The sequence below is a fragment of the Equus przewalskii genome, chromosome 2, assembly GCF_037783145.1.
Source record: "Equus przewalskii isolate Varuska chromosome 2, EquPr2, whole genome shotgun sequence".
In the NCBI taxonomy this organism is placed as follows: Eukaryota; Metazoa; Chordata; class Mammalia; order Perissodactyla; family Equidae; genus Equus; species Equus przewalskii.
Window position 1 is genome coordinate 18,730,973 of NC_091832.1, and position 15,881 is coordinate 18,746,853.

Genomic DNA, 15,881 nt, shown 5'->3' on the forward strand with positions numbered 1-15,881 from the left:
TGGGCTGAGTTTGAGAGGAAAATTTTTAAATAATCCATCCAAGAGCTAATCACTGCCTTTAAGAATAGGTGGAATGGGGCCGGCCCTGTGGCCATGGCCGAGTGGTTGGTTAAGTTCATGCGTTCCGCTTAGGTGGCCCAGGGTTTCGGCGGTTGGAATCCTGGGGGTGGAGCTAGCACTACTCATCAAGCCATGCTGAGGGGGCATCCCACATAGCACCACCAGAAGGACCTACACCTAGAATATACAACTATGTACTGAGGGATTTGGGCGAGAAGAAGGAGAAAAAAGAAGAGTAGCATCGGATGTTAGCTCAGGTGCCAATCTTAAAAAAAAAAAAAAGAGTAGGTGGATTTAAGAGAATCTGTGCAAAAAAAAAAAAAAAACAACTAAAACTAAAACAAATCCCAAAACCTATAGCAGCAACACCTATGGGATGGGGCTGGATTAGCTAAGTGAGGGGCAAAGATAAGCCAAACCAAAAGAAAAAGGATCTTTGAAACTATGCCTATGGGAAGAAGAGACTAGAAAGATTTAAGGGCCATGCTCTTAGCCCCAGGCAAAGCCAGAGCCATGTTTAATCAACCTTCCCAATCAATGTACAGGCCTTCGTTATCTTATCCCAAAGAATAAGGGCCAAACTCCTAGTAATCAAAGCACTTCATTATCTAGCCCCTACTACCTACCTTCCAGCTCTCTTCCCAGGATCTACAGGAGTTTTCTATTTTGGCTAAACAAGAATGTCATCCCTGCACACCACCGTGCTTTCCCATCACCTAGCCTTTGCTCAATTCAAACCCCAATTCCTACAGTTGCCTGAGCCCAATTCTCCTTTGAAACCTCACTCCAAGTCTACCTCCGCAAATGAAGACTTTCCTGATCACTATTGCTACTTAGAACCATCTCTTCTTCCCCTCGGTCCACTCACTACCTGTACCACTCACTCAACACTTAGCATCTTTAACCTTGCCTGTTTGTATTCCTGGGTAGACTGAGCCCCTTCTCAGGGCTGAAGGTCCAACTGACCATGTATTTATTTATGTTAATCCCAGGTCAGATACTGGGGATATAAGACAGACTAGGGCTACTTACAGAACTTGTCAAGCTTTTAAAACTCAAATATCTGTCCTCCACAAATAAAGAACTCAGAAGACACCAATAATGCCTGCTGAATGATTGAAAAACACTCGAAGCCAATATAAACATGTCTTTCCCTACTTATCTCCCATTAACACGCATATTGGGTACCAAGCCAGGTTAACCGCCTTCACCAACCGAAGCTCCCACGAGACAAAAAGCACACAGAACTGGGGCCAGCCCACTGGCATAGTGATTAAGTTTGTGTGCTCCGCTTTGGCAGCCCGGGGTTTGCAGGTTCAGATCCTGGGTGCAGACCTACGCACCACTCATCAAGCCATACTGCGGCGGTGTCCCATATATAAAATAGAGAAAGGCTGGCATGGATGTTAGCTCAGGGCCAACCTTCCTCACCAAAAAAAAAAAAAAAAAAAAAAAGAGAGGAAAAAAGCACATAGGAACTTTCACTTCTAGAAACTGAGCATCAGGAAATTTGGATCAACCTACTGCTAAGGCCATCTAAAAAGCAGTTGAAATATAAAAATCATTTTCTTAAAAGCATAAAAATGCTAACTACATAGTGAGGAATTACTGAGCCAAAACCTAGATGGTTCTAGAACCCAAAGAGCCTAGAACTCAAAGCTGCTCTTTCCCTTAAGACATTGGCCACCTGGAAGCCACCCCTGGATGCCTGAGCTGCACTTTTAGAAGCCTCATGGACTATGGGGACAAAAACCAAAACCTAAGGCCAGCTAAAGGTGGGAACCCCCACCACAGACACCATAAGGTGGGTTTCCAAAGTATTACACTTTTAAGATGCGGGCTAAACAAAAGCAAACTAATTCTCACATGAACTTGACACCTGGTTGTGCGCCATCTGGATGACCCAGGGAAGCTCTAGTCTTCAATCTGAATTAAGGTTTGGTAATATTCCCAGGTACAGCCAACCAGAAATCCTTCCCAGAGGCGGATGCCTCAGCCTTGTCCTGTTTACTTCTACAAATAATTTTTCAAATGTCCTGTCCAGCTCACAGATAACCTGGCACAGAGACAAAACACTATAAGCAGCAATCAGTAGAGGCCCATGAAGACTACAGATTTTGAAACTTTAGATGAAGTATCACATCCTCACTACAATGAAGTGCTAATTATTTGAAAGTATGGTTTGGGGTGGGTAGCTAGATTTTTCCCTAGGTAAACTTGCTCCTTTCTTCCTAAAGCTGTCAATCTTATCCAAGGTCCAGTTTGCTATTTTTCAAGGGATTTTTTAAAAGTCGAAGTATAGTTGACATACAATATTGTATTCGTTTCAGATGTAAAACAGTGATTTGATATTTATATACTTAACAAAATGATCACCCTGATAAGACTAGTAACTGTGTCACCATAAAGTTCTTACAATATTGTTGACTATTATTTCCTATGTTATACATCACATCACCATGCTTTATTTTATAACTGGAAGTTTGTACCTCTTAATCCCCTTTACCTACTTTGTCCTTCCCCCTGCCCACCTATCCAAGGTTCAGTTTAACGTAGCTATCGAAGACAAGCACTCTCTGAAGCTGTTTTCAAGGAAAAAATCACCAGGGCAGCAGAGAAGTCAGTTTCTTAAGAACAGTATTTAACTATCTTTAAACCCATGCTATTTTCTGATAAATAGAATCCTCACATCCACTTTTGTGTCTAAAATTTCAAAATTCAATATGCCCAAGATAAAAGTCATTCTAAACCTTTTATCCCTCTGATAGTATGATCCCTGTCCTCTTCCTTGAGGATCAATGCTCTAAGTTCATCAGCTTTTCACTGAGTATATCCTCATTTTGGCAATCAGTCAGTTTTCATTTGTAAACGGGATTTTCCCTCGCATCTCAACCTGAGCTGTAACTCCTGGAGGAATTACAAATTAGGGCACGTGTCTACCAATCCATGATGCACCAAGTTTGCCTTGCTTGTGAACTTTTTCAAGTGTACATCAATGCTACAGTGCAGGGGTCCACAAACTTTTATGTAAAGGGCCAGAGTCTAATTATTTTCAACTCTGTGGCCCATACTGTCTCTGTCTCTGGAGTTGCAGTGTGAAAGCAGTCATAGATGCAAACAAATAGGTGCGGCAGTGTTCCAATAAAACTTTATTTACAAAACCAGGCCAGTTTGCTAACCCCTGCTATAGTGAGTAACAAAATACAGATCCACCGAAAGGCATTTACTGAATTCATTTGTCATTCATCTTTATTGTTTTCTTAGTCAAACACTTAAAATACAAATTCTAATAAAAGAATGTGCGATTCTGATGTTAACACGGGGCTGTTCATCCTGGAAAGCTGAGAATCACTGCTGCAGACAGGGGCTGGTCTTCGGAGCTGACGGAGGCCACGATAAAGAAACCGGCTGTCACATTTTCAAGTGCATGTTCTATGTCCCAAGCTGTGCTAAACACTTTCTTTACATGGACTATTTAATTTAATCTCGCATTTGAAAATAAAACCCAATGATGCGCATACAATTAACCCTCATTTTACATATAAGGAAACCATGGCTCAGAAAGTTCAGTAGCTTGGCAAGGCTCACATAGCAAATTAGTGGCAGAACAGACTAAACTCTAGGGCTACAAACATCTAAAGGGCATTCCTTTAACTACTACACTAGCCAGCCAATCCTCCCTGGAGGGCAGAGAGGTTCACCATGTGTGGAAGGTTGGCCCAAATTCTTGTATCCCCTCACCTTCTGCTCCTTGGGGAGCTCTTAATAATTAGCACTGCCTCAGGAACTCTTCTCCCCTGTACCCCTCTGACCCGGGCATGGACACTTACTCCTTTCATTCCCCTTAAGCTTACGACTTTCCTAAAAGAGGATAACAAATGGGATTAAATCAGAGAAAACAATTTTAACTAGCTCACTAGAAATGGCTGTTCTGAGACCACAGGTCCTGACCCATCCTTATAGGCCTCTATAGGTTGTCTTCTTCCTTGGGCCTTGGCCTATCTCTGTGGGATAAAGACACTTCCCCACCTGGGAATGCCCCTAAGTTCACGCCCTAGAAATCAAGATCGAGGGACAAACTCCTTTCACTAATCTAAGGCCTACCTTACAGGTCCCCATTTTTTGTCCTAGGAAGCGTCTTTTCTCTGGATAAAACACTAAACCAACATGCCTCCTCCCTTTTGAGAGGATCCCAAAATCCAGCCATAGGTGTGGTCTTACCCTGTGGCCCCAAAGGGCAACGGTATCATAATACAATAGCCTGACAACACTGGGTGCAGTGAGAGGGTGTCTGTCATTTCCCCTACAGAAAGCTACTCTACTTCCCACCCAGAAGCCATTTAGTAGGAATGGGGCTAACAATTGCAATAGTGAGTGAGCACATCACACTGATTCTGTAACAAGAAGACTTCAGTGAGGCAGCGTTCCCCATTCCTGGTCCATCCTTCAGGACTTTTGATGGCCCCCACAGCTGCCCTTCCCTTGTTTTGGTGTGACTATCCCACTGTAAGTCCACTCCCATTACAGCCACTGCTATGCTCCTCTTCCAGGAACAAGTGACTACCCTGGAAAAAGAAGAGATGAAACAAATTGCCCTTCAAATATGAAGTAAAACAATTCTTTAATTATTAAGATTACGGCTGGGCTTTAAGAAAAGTCTATAAATCTTAAATGTCATGTTGAACTGGGGAAATGGTTATAGCAGCCTCGCATACATCATTCGAATTAATAAACATTATCACAGTATTAAGAAGGCAAGGTAAACAAATAGCTTAAGTATTTTATTTGTTTGCAACTAAGCTTGTTAACACTATATAATGAAAATGTACAAAGAATAATGTTGCAGTTTTTGGTTAGATTTAAGTCAAAGACATTCATTAATAAGGAATCTTCGAATGTGAATATTCCAGAAATTTCTCTAAGCCATCTGATCAGAACAACTGTCTCTGAATATTACCTTACTTTGGAAGGTATTGGCATACATTTGAATTAAACTCAGAATTTTCAAAATAAGCCCTAATTTAAAAAAACTATTCTATACTCAAACTAAAACAATTTTAATAGAACTTTCCTTTCCAGAAACAATAATAAAGGAAACAAGGCATTTTGTAAAATGTGGTCCTGAACAAGTCACAGTAAAAAATAAATGTATACTCAACTTCCACCTCCTCAAAACAGAGGCTACTTTCTGTTCCTCAGCCTTGGAAACAAGGTAAAGAACAGTCTGTAAGCAACTTCGGGCAGGGGGCTGCCAAAACAAAGCTCGAGCAGTTGCACATGGACACCTCTTAGAATTCGGGGGAACCTGACCAAAGGATCCAAATTCTCTTTTGAATAACTGATGCGAGAGTGAAGTGGCTCCTCCCAAACAGCAGTGCCGCCGGGGCCTGGCCCAGCCCGGTGCTCACCTGTGTAACGCTCCCAAGCAAACCTTGATCCTCCTGCTCCGGCGGAGACTTTTTCTTTTTAGAGGTCAGTGTCCAGGGAGCTCTTTGTGTGAATGAGGTGAGCACAGACTCCATGTGGGTATTTTAAGGCTTGGAGTCAAAGTATTTTTTAACACGGCTAGGCAGAGTCCATGTGTCAAATGGCCTGTCTCCAGTTTGTTCTAATTCGTCACCACACATTTGTTGACCTAGGACCACAGACCTTTGCTATGTTATCATAATCACATCTAATGTCCATCCTAACTTATGATTCATATTCTGTGCCTGGAAACAGTCCCTGTATTTAACAATAATACCTACACATAAAACAATCCACTGTTACAACTTATATGGTCACAAAACATTAATGATCTTCTTTAGACCAAGCGAATGTTTTTAACCATAATTGTCGTGCATCAAATTCACAGCCAGAATCCCCAAGATCAAAAAAATTTGCACAATACAAATAATAACTTAAAATACACATACACACATATACACACACTCTCACACACACTTCTTACAGAACTGTGCTTGGGGAAACTCCATTTGTTGAGTGCCACTGAGGGCATATTTTGCTAAACTTCTGCTCCAGGTATTTTTGTTTGGAAAATCTATCACAGTAGGGCACAGCTGTTTATTGGATGAGCAGAAAAGAAAGATATGCTTGTGGCAACGAGAAAGTTTTAAGGTCTTTCAAGTTGTATAAAATGGACCTGCAGAAACGTTTAAGTGTTCTCAGGATGCAAAGTTGGAGCTGAAATGTGATATCAAACCAGTTGCAAAAAGTGTACAGCAGCCATCTCTTGAGGTCAAACCTGGTACCCAGATATGCAAGAAAGCTTCAGGACACGTCTATAAATTAGGAATAAAAACAAAAGAGTGTTAAGAATACTAAAAAATACAGTATTGTGCTTTTTTTAATTAATCAATGGTAAATGTGATAAACAGCATAGAGGATATGAATCACCAGTGAAAAGGTCCTAAATTTTCAAGAATTTAAGAAACCTGACTCAGGTTCAGTTTTGATATACAGCTATTCATAATTTATGTTTTGACTAATTGGTAGTTGCAAGATGTTTAGAATTAAGAAATTCTGACCACACACTTGATAAGCTGGCTTAGGGAATCTGGACGAATACTCAACTTCTCTAAGTGCTATCCCTACCTGTAAAATGGGGCTAACAAAGTTCCTCTCTCATAGGGTTGCTGTGGGTTAAATAAACTTCCTGAGGATTTAAAGGGCTAGCACAGTGCTGGGCATGCAAGTCTCCTCTAAATATTAGCTACTGTACTTCACAGGGGTTTTAGCTCTCAGGAGACAAGGTATATTCAGTGTCAAAATCTTGCTCTTGGAAGTTGGAAAATTCAAAGAAAAATTTGGCAATACTTACAGCTTGTTGGCCTTGTCCCATATCGTCGCATAATCTGATCATGTGTGAATTTCACAAAAGATTCATACTGTTCTGTGAGGGGAAAGACAGGATATACTATCCCAGAAACTCTCCCTCAGCTTTTTAAGAATCAAGTGTCAGGATCACATCCAGCTTCCCAGTTGAAATTATCCACTCTCAGGCCCTCCCTGTAATGGTCACTGTGAGATCTGTTACTTCCCCTTAGATCCCAGAGCCAAATCGCTGCCTCCTAGATTTGGTCACTGACCACGTACAATATAATAATTTTTCTAATAATCTCGCCCCTGCCGTAACTCCATCCCCTTCTAATGGCCTCCCCAGATAGATATGCTCACTACTAAAAGCCAGCCAATTTTAGGATATCTCCTATGAGGCATGAGGCTTGAAGCTCTTTTCTGCACTCTATCCTTGCTATAAATTTTAACACACACACTGAGTGAAAGAGGTGGGAGGCCAGAAAGCTAAGAAAAAATTCCATATACCCAACTGCAGACAGTTTCATAGAAATACCTCCTACAGGGAAACTCAGTAGAATGATAGTCTGACCTTCATGAACAGAGAAGTGACTTAGAGCCAAATGGTCTGAACAGCGTTGGGGTGAGGGCTGAGGAGGGGAATGGCATACTAGAGCTTCTTCTTCTAACACACATTATTAGCACATTAAAGCATCAGGAAGATCTACTATGAAGAAACCCATTTAACTTTGTTCTTAAACCAACAGTCCTCAATTTAAAACAGACCTATTAACATTCTGAGGAACCACGTGGTATGGGTCACCAGATTAGGAAACAATACTGTTACAGGAAGAAGTTGTTGCCTGAAACCTCTCTGATCACAACATCGTCCTCTTTCACTAAACAGGTACTACTTTCTATTCCTGGTTCAAATCCCTTTCTTTCCCAAAAGGCTCCACTTGTTGCCATGATTAATCGCTCCCTTTGTTCTAGCCTGAGCTGTGCTTTCCAAACTCTAATGTATTCTCTAGTGTACGTCCAAAACACAGGATGCCTGACTTCCCACATCCACAAAATGACTCCCACCAGGAAGTCTGAATATGTGACTATATTCCACTCCTCCCAACCACCTGTTGGGAGGTTAGCACTATCCCAACCACCTGTTTACCCGCCAGCTAGCCCAAAAATAACCTCCTTAATGCCTTTATTCATATGGAAAATTCTTGAAAGCCTGGTTTGTTTCAGAAATGTAAATGAAAAGTCTTTCCATATAATGTAAAAATGAAGCGTTTAGAATTACCAAAGAGAGTAATTTAATACAACTCATTGAACTTCCTGCATGAAGTCCTACTCTTTTTCTAAATTACCATTCACTTAACCGGGCTTAATCCTTACTGAACCCTATTAACAATGGCAGAGCCGCTGTCTCGGCCTACCTGCTAGTTTGGTATTGAGGATTTGCTCATACTCCTCCCGAATTTTATCTTCATAGTCTTTTAAGAGACGCTCACATATTATTCCAACTTGTCGGAGGGTAAAGGTGGGCTGGTCCTTCTTCATCCAGGAGGAACCTGGCCAAAAGACAAATCTAGTTCGCATGATACATTCTAGTTCTAAGGTTCAGAATTAACAACTTTATATAAACAGTCCTAGGATATAAAAACTGTTTAGAAAAATGATAGTTTTCAGTACTTTACTAGGAATATTTTCACCTAATCCTCTGAGTTTCTGACATTTGTTTTACAAAGCAAGGCCAAAGGTAAATCGAGAAGTAGGAGGAAAACCTGTGTCCAGGTGTGCTGACTGATCTGCATACAGAAAAACAGTTGTGATGCCATAACAATCGGAGCCCACACTCAATGCTCGCTTGGTAGAAGACAAGAACAAAAAGTTTAAAGCTGATATAAAGCCTCCAGTCTGGATTAGAGAAAACAGATTCACAGTATGAAAGCTACCCAGATCCTCGGAGATCCCCTAGATCTACGTTTAACCAAGGGGGTGCATCATAACTATCTGTAGAATTAACAACAAACAGATATGCATTCTGATTTAATTCTGGGTAGAGCTTGGGCAGCTCTTTGCTTTCCACAGGTGATTCTGCTAAGAAATGGTTAGGAGTTTGACACTTAGGAGACCAAGTGAGTTGCCCAATATAAAAAGCTCTTAGCAAAGTCATTTAAGTATGAATGAAGGAGAAGATTAGACAGTAAACATCTCATCCTCGGTCCCTTTTGAATTTAGGTTGAAAAGAGTGAAATGTTCATAAGATAGTAGTTAGAAACTGAAATGTCCACTGGAATGCCAGAAAACATGGAAATCGGTTTTTTTAATTTTTTTTTTTTTTTGAGGAAGATTAGCCCTGAGCTAACATCCGTGCCTATCTTCCTCCACTTTATATGTGGGACACCTACCACAGCATGGCCTGCCAAGTGGTGCTATGTCTGCACCTGGGATCCAGACTGGCGAACCCCGTGGCGCCGAAGAGGAACGTGTGCACTTAACTGCTGCGCCACCGGGCCAGCCCCTGAAATTGGCTTCTTGATCATCACGAAAGCCGCAGCTCTACTGGTAGCCCAGTACTGAGTTGTTCCACAAAGCTCAGCCTGAAATCTGTTTCTTTGGGCCCTCTTAGTCTATACACCATTTAACATCCTAAAGAAATCATTTTTTGCTTATATCAAAATTTTTCCTTTACAGCTGAAACTTGATCAAACATCTAGGCAGTCATTATTTGTAAGTGTTTCTCTACCCATAACATATCCTATTACTTCAAAAATTTATTGCTAAAATCTCAAGAGAAAATGAAGGAGAGATTTGCTAGCTGTAACCAGTGAGAGGTCTATTACTCATGTACGTGCAAGAGCAATCAGAAAGGGTGTTGTTCCAGAGCCAAGACCTTTGGGTTACAAGAAGACGATTTTTTAAAAAATTGAGGTGAAGTTCACATAAAATGAAGTGAACAATTCAGTGCCCTTTAGCATAATCATAATGTTGTACAAGCACTGCCTCTACCTAGTTTGCAAAGCAGCACACCTTCCCCATGAGGCAGTCTTTCCCCACTCCCCACTCCCCGCTTCCCCCAGCTCCTGGCCAACACCAATCTGTGTTCTGTAAGGAGACAATTTTTAAACAAGGTAATTTTTACCTCCCTCTTAGAACTGTTAAAAAGCAGAACACTTTGTGAGGAAATAAACTCTTCTACCGTTAAAGACGACGGAGTTCACCACCAATGGAGATGTCTGAGCACTGGCCTGTTGACTATTGGCAGGAATATGGCAGGCGAGACTGGTGGCTGAAGTATGTGACCATGAAGATTCCCTCCAACCCTGAGATTCTATTTTTGAGCACATCCTCTCTGACCACCTGTCAACGTTATACAGCAGTGCTGCCACACAACTTTCTGCAATGAGGGAAATATCCTATAGTTGTGCTGTCTAATGCAACAGCAACGTGAGGCTAATGAGCACTTGAAATGTGGCCACTGTATCTGAGAAACTAAATGTTAAAATTTTTATAACATTTTAATTAATTTCAAATTAAACAGTCACATGTGGCCAGTGGCTACGATATTAGACGCTGCAGTTATAGAGGGTACTCTTGCACTGTGTGGATGGAAGCCCAATCAAATCAATCTACGGTATTTTCCAATTTCATGACTCTATGGTTTTAAAAGTATTTATAAGCAGTAATATAATGCATACACTTTACCAATTTTCTTACTTTAGACAAAATCAATTTTGGATTAGGAACTGTCATGTTAGTACCATTTACGAACTCTTAAGTGGACTGCGCACTAAAGCACGCTTACCTGGCGAACTAGGTGCTGCGAGTGCTGCGGAGTGAGGCTGACTTTCCGAAGTACAAGCTTCACTCTGATTAAGAACAACTTCTAAATGTCTCCACCTCTGATAACGACTATATTCTTGTTTTATGTTCTGAAAAATTTGCTCTAATAAAAAAGAAACACACTTGAGCATTCAGTTTATTGTGTCATTTATTCAAACTTCAACAAGGAAAATGCTTATACCAAATAAAGCACTCCTCCTATAACCCCCAAAGTGTGCCCTCCTATTGCTGCTATTCCAACAATACACAGAACAGCTATTTTGGCATGAGCCACCCAGATAGTTCCCTTCGCTTGTTTTTCCTGTGACAATGAAGATAGAGCTGCTGTTTGCTGGAGGATTAACCAATACAACTAGCATCACTTCCCCCGTCCTTCACCTCATAGGGAGCTATCTTGATCTCCTTTAATGCGCACAATTTCACAAACTGGGCTGTCAGGGGTGAGTCTCTTACCACCGAGGCCTTCTAACAATGAAGCTCTTGTCCTATTTGGGCCCAAGATCTTTGGGGAAGAGGACAGCAGAAACCATTATGTTCACAGCCTGGACACTGACCAGGGGAAGACCTGAGATTTATTGCTTGGAACTGATGACCAGGGCTTAGAAAAGAATTTTCTGATCCTGTAAGAGGCCATATTTGTGTAGGATTCAGATTACTATTTTGAGTCAAGGTAATCATAAACCAAATTTGCTAGCACTATGAAAGGGTCCAGGACACACAAATTACCAACCACCTTGAAGTCCACTCCTAGAAACAACACAGAATCTGGAATGATGTTTTAAGTTCTTCATTTTTGTGGTAGAATAATGTATTCACTCTCCAGATAATAAAGTCTCCTCATCAAAAACAAAGCCCAGAAAATCGCATCACCACACCCCACTCACATTATTCTAATGTATGTTTTGCTATAGTCTTATTTTTTTAATAGGTGGAAGTGTGGACGCCATTTTGCTTCTTCCTGGCTGTGTGACCATGACCTTGGGAAGTCATTCAGGATCTTTAGCCTAGTTTCAATATAAACGTTAAATGCCTACCTGATAAAGTTGTGAGAATCAAAATCAAAGCTAATAATGCCGTGACAAATGACAGTACAGCCCAGGAACTGACATGATCTCAAAGTAGCTGCACATATAGCTAAACCCCCAAGACTCAGCTTAAACACTGGAACAACATAGGATGAGCAAAGCTTTTCTTTAAGAATACTACGTAGTTCATATTTTAGATCCCTGAACTTATAAAGTTTTCCCTTCATCTTTAAAATGTATTATTCTCCAAGCACATACTTGCCAGATTCAATACAAGGATGTAAGGAACTGCAAAGACTGGAAACAAGAAAGGACAAGTATGAAGACATGCTCATGAGAACAGAAGGTCTTTGATAAAGCTCTAACTGCCTCCTGTATGTTAAAGTGAACAAATGGAAAGATAGAACTTTCAGGTTGGTAGAAGGACTAGGAAGTTCAAGACTCTAAAGATGCAGGGGAGGAAAATAAGGAAGTAGATAAGATTTTCTTCCCAAGGGCACTTAAAACAGGAAAAATGCATTTTTTAAAAAAAGAAAAATGCAAATTTGTTTTTAACAGTAGATAATAATTTTAATCCTTGCCTCCCATTATTATTTGAGGCTGTGCTTCCCGGTTGTATCAGACTAAGCCCATCCTCAAAAGCCTACAATGGTTCCTAGCTGCTACAGGCCAAACGTCAAACTCTTGAGCACGGCATTCCATGCCTTCCAAGTCTTGGCCCCATTATTTTTCCAGTTCCATCTCCCACTACAGCCCAGTTGCATTCAACTATCGTTTCCTTAATTTGTGGGTTTTCTGGCCTTTGCTCAAGCAGTTTTCCTTTGCTTGAAATGGAGCTGTGTCTCTGCCCCCAACATTATTCAAGACCCAGCTAAAATGCTATCTCAATCTGGAAGTTATTCCCCAACCCTCAAGACATTATCAATGAACTGCTTTGGTCTACTCACTCCAGGTTTAGAAACATCCCCCTGAGGTCAGCAACCCCCTTCCATGCCTGGGAGCCATCTATCTCATTTAAGCAACAAAAGGCTTAATTTTACAGGCCCTTTCCACAAAAAGTGCTATGACACGGTTTTTTTAAAGATTATTGGCACCTGAGCTGTCATCTGTTGCCAATCTTTTTTTTCCCTTCTCCTCCCCAAAGCCCCCGAGTACACAGTCATATATTTTAGTTGTGAGTGCCTCTGGTTGTGCTGTGTGGGACGCCGCCTCAGCATGGCCTCAGCATGGCCTGACGAGTGGTGCCGTGTCCGTGCCCAGAATCTGAACCAGTGAAACCCTGGGCCAGTGAAGCGGAGCGTGCAAACTTAACTACTCGGCCACAGGGCCGGCCCTGACACACTTTTTCTTTTAAGTGAAGTAAAAACCATTTCTGAGAGAAGTTTACAACCCTTGAGATAACTAGGATGATATAAAATAAAATCACTAATCTTAAATTCACTTTTCTGCTAGTTGGCTTTATTCTTGCTGTTTGTATAGCAACTAATAATTCCTCCCCATTCTTCCTTTTTAACCCTGAAGGCATCTTTCACTTAAGGGAAAGCATCAAATAATGAATCATTTATACTTTCTTTCATGACAGAACATATTCCAATAAGCATTAAGAAACAACTGATCTTTACAAATGAGTATTTTAAATATCTTAACATAAAATGACCAAAAAGTTAGTTTGCATGATCTATGCAAAAATCTAAGATTAAAAAAATAGTGACCCATTAGAGCACTGTGCCACACTGAGGCTTCCAAATACATTCACGATCATTAAGCATTTGCTGTAATGTGACCTACGACAGAATTAGTCTACAAGGTAGTACTGGAAGAAACAAAACATTTACATAAAATGTTTTTTATGTAACGGGTTTTTACATCCATCAAGATAGACAGGGCAAGAATTCATTCTATTTTGCAGAAGAGAGACCCGGAAAGATTGTGGCTATCCTTGGATATCTGCAGGAGCAGTGAAAAACATCACTTCAAGTGGACATCTATGCCTTCTGCTTTTGAAGGGCTCTTAACAAAGAACTTTTGCAAACATTATCTCATTCAGTATATAAGGTTCTAAAACATTCAGTGGTCGGGGAATTTAGAGAAAATAGAGTTCCTTTGGGGACTGACTCAGGTAATGGATGGGAGACTTGAAGAAATGACTGTATATGGATTGGCAAATCGAAGGGGGAAACATCATGCTGGAAGGAAAGGATACAGGCACAGCCAGGTGGGTCTGCGGCAAAAGAGCAAAGGCACAGTTTGGAAAAAAAATGTATGAAAGATTGATTAGGTAGGATATGGTTATAGTTGATAAATCCTTTGAATGCGGGGATAAAGAAGAGGTGAACGTGAGAAAGGATACAGCATCCAGGAGAGCTTGTCTGGCAACTGCAAGAATCTTGGTATGAGAGGATGAGGGCCTGAAATCTGAAATGTGCATAGGCAGAGGAAGGAGGAAATAAATCCTAAAGACACTGGTAACTGAAAAGGGGTGAGGAAGGAATGATTTTAAGGCCAATTCCAAGGTTGTGCTTACACTTAAGGAATAGAAAAAAGCAAAGAAATGACTTGATAAAGTCCAGTTTTGAGACGCCCCCCCATTCCCGGGAACCCTTTAAAACTGTTATATATTAATTCTGATGCACTTTCCCCTTTACTCCTGCACAATGGTTAGTTTTTTGGGGTTTTTTTTTTACTTTATTGTCACACTAGTTCTCCCCTTTTCTTGGCCAAGGTGGAAACCCTTATTAAAAAGGAGTCTCTGTTACGGATAGTTGAATTTCTGCTTCCGGAGCCTCTGTATGTTTCAGGATTCTCAAATTCTAGCTCACCACCTACCAATTTCAAGCCATATATGGTACAAGACAATAGCCATACAATAAAAGAACATGGCCAGTCCCTTAGAAATAGTCAGGTTGAAATCGGATTCCATGACTTCGGCGGCAGCCTCTGGTCCCTAAAGACTTGTGGAAATAGGTCTCCCTACAAGCTACTGGACAGTGCTCAAGAGCACACACTCGGGCCCCTTCTCAGTAACCCGCCCCCAACACCCACCCTCAAGGCCGGGTTCGTGAGGAGAATCCAATTTTCCAAGGCCCACTGGATCTGCAGGGCGGCTCAGCGCAGGCCCGCAGAGCCGAGGCGGGGGGGTCTTCGGGGACCGTGGGGCCCCGAGTGGCCAGGGATATTCCCATCTTCCTCTTGCTCCCCACCCCTCTAATCTCCCCAGCTCCGGGAAAACCGAAAAGCCACACTGTGGCCCCACCACCCCTCCCGGATGTCTCCGATCCCCGGAAGCGCCCAGGCCCAGCGGCACCCCAGTTCCCTTTTCTCAGGGCAAAGAAGGGGTCTGCGGGGGAATCGGCCTAGCGTCCATAATTAACCCCCCCCATATGCCCGGCCTGGCTTCCTGCCAAGCCCGCAGCGCAGGTTACCCGGAGTTGGAAGGCGCCGCTCGCTGCCGGGCGGGGCGGGCTGCTGCAGGGCCGGCGGCGGGGTCTGCGTCTGGAGCAGCGGCGGCGGCGGCTCGGCGTCGGGGGGCCTGAGGCCCGGAGTGGGGCCGGGCAGGGGGGCGCAGCGCCGCCGCTTCGGGGACCCGGGGTTCAGCAGCGCCGCCTCGAACTCCATGGGCCGCTTCAACGTCGCCCCGCACGCCATGCCGCCGAGGGGCCAGGGACCAGGAGCGGACGCGGCTGGAACGGCGGCCCGACCTCCGGCTCCTCAGCCGAGCTCCCGAGCCAAGCCGGCTCCAATGGCGCCTCCAGCACCCGGCAGCGGCGCTGGCCCCGCCTCCTGTGACGTCACGGGCCGCGGCCACCGCCCGGCGGAGGGGGGCGAGCCGGAAGGGGGCCGCTCCGGGAGGGCCGTCAGCCACGTTCCGGCCCGCGGCGCCCCCTGCGGAGGAAATGGAACGGTCTGGGCGGAGAGCTCGGTCACCAAGCAACGTCGGGAAGGCCCCCACCCCCGCCTCCGCCCCTCCCAGAGTCCCATCCTCTCCCCCTTTTCGGAGCCGTAGCGCCGGGGTGGCCCCTTAGGTTTTCGCACCTGCGCGACACGGGCGTGGGGGCGGGGAGAGCTCGGAATGGCCTTTCAAGAGGCCGCGGGGGCCGGTGTACCCGGCGCTGGTGTCTCCGGGGTCGGCCACGTCCTTTATCTAGGCCGCTCTAG

At 43.2% G+C, this 15,881-nt stretch overlaps 1 protein-coding gene across 2 annotated transcripts; it reads right to left on the reverse strand.

The window, feature by feature from the left end:
- Positions 1-3,186: 3,186 nt before the first annotated feature.
- AKIRIN1 (akirin 1) lies at positions 3,187-15,635 on the reverse strand. 2 transcript variants are annotated; one of them, XM_008520649.2, is made up of 5 exons: positions 15,149-15,635; positions 10,664-10,804; positions 8,292-8,426; positions 6,881-6,952; positions 3,187-6,341 (listed from the first exon to the last, which is right to left on the reverse strand). In XM_008520649.2, the coding sequence occupies exons 1-5, from the start codon at positions 15,369-15,371 to the stop codon at positions 6,331-6,333; spliced, it is 582 nt and encodes a 193-aa protein (XP_008518871.1). In that variant the 5' UTR covers positions 15,372-15,635; the 3' UTR covers positions 3,187-6,330. The 2 variants fall into 2 exon arrangements, with proteins under 2 accessions (XP_008518871.1, XP_070466395.1); XM_070610294.1 differs by lacking the exon at positions 10,664-10,804 and having other exon boundaries at positions 15,149-15,503.
- Between the last annotated feature and the right edge of the window lie 246 nt (positions 15,636-15,881).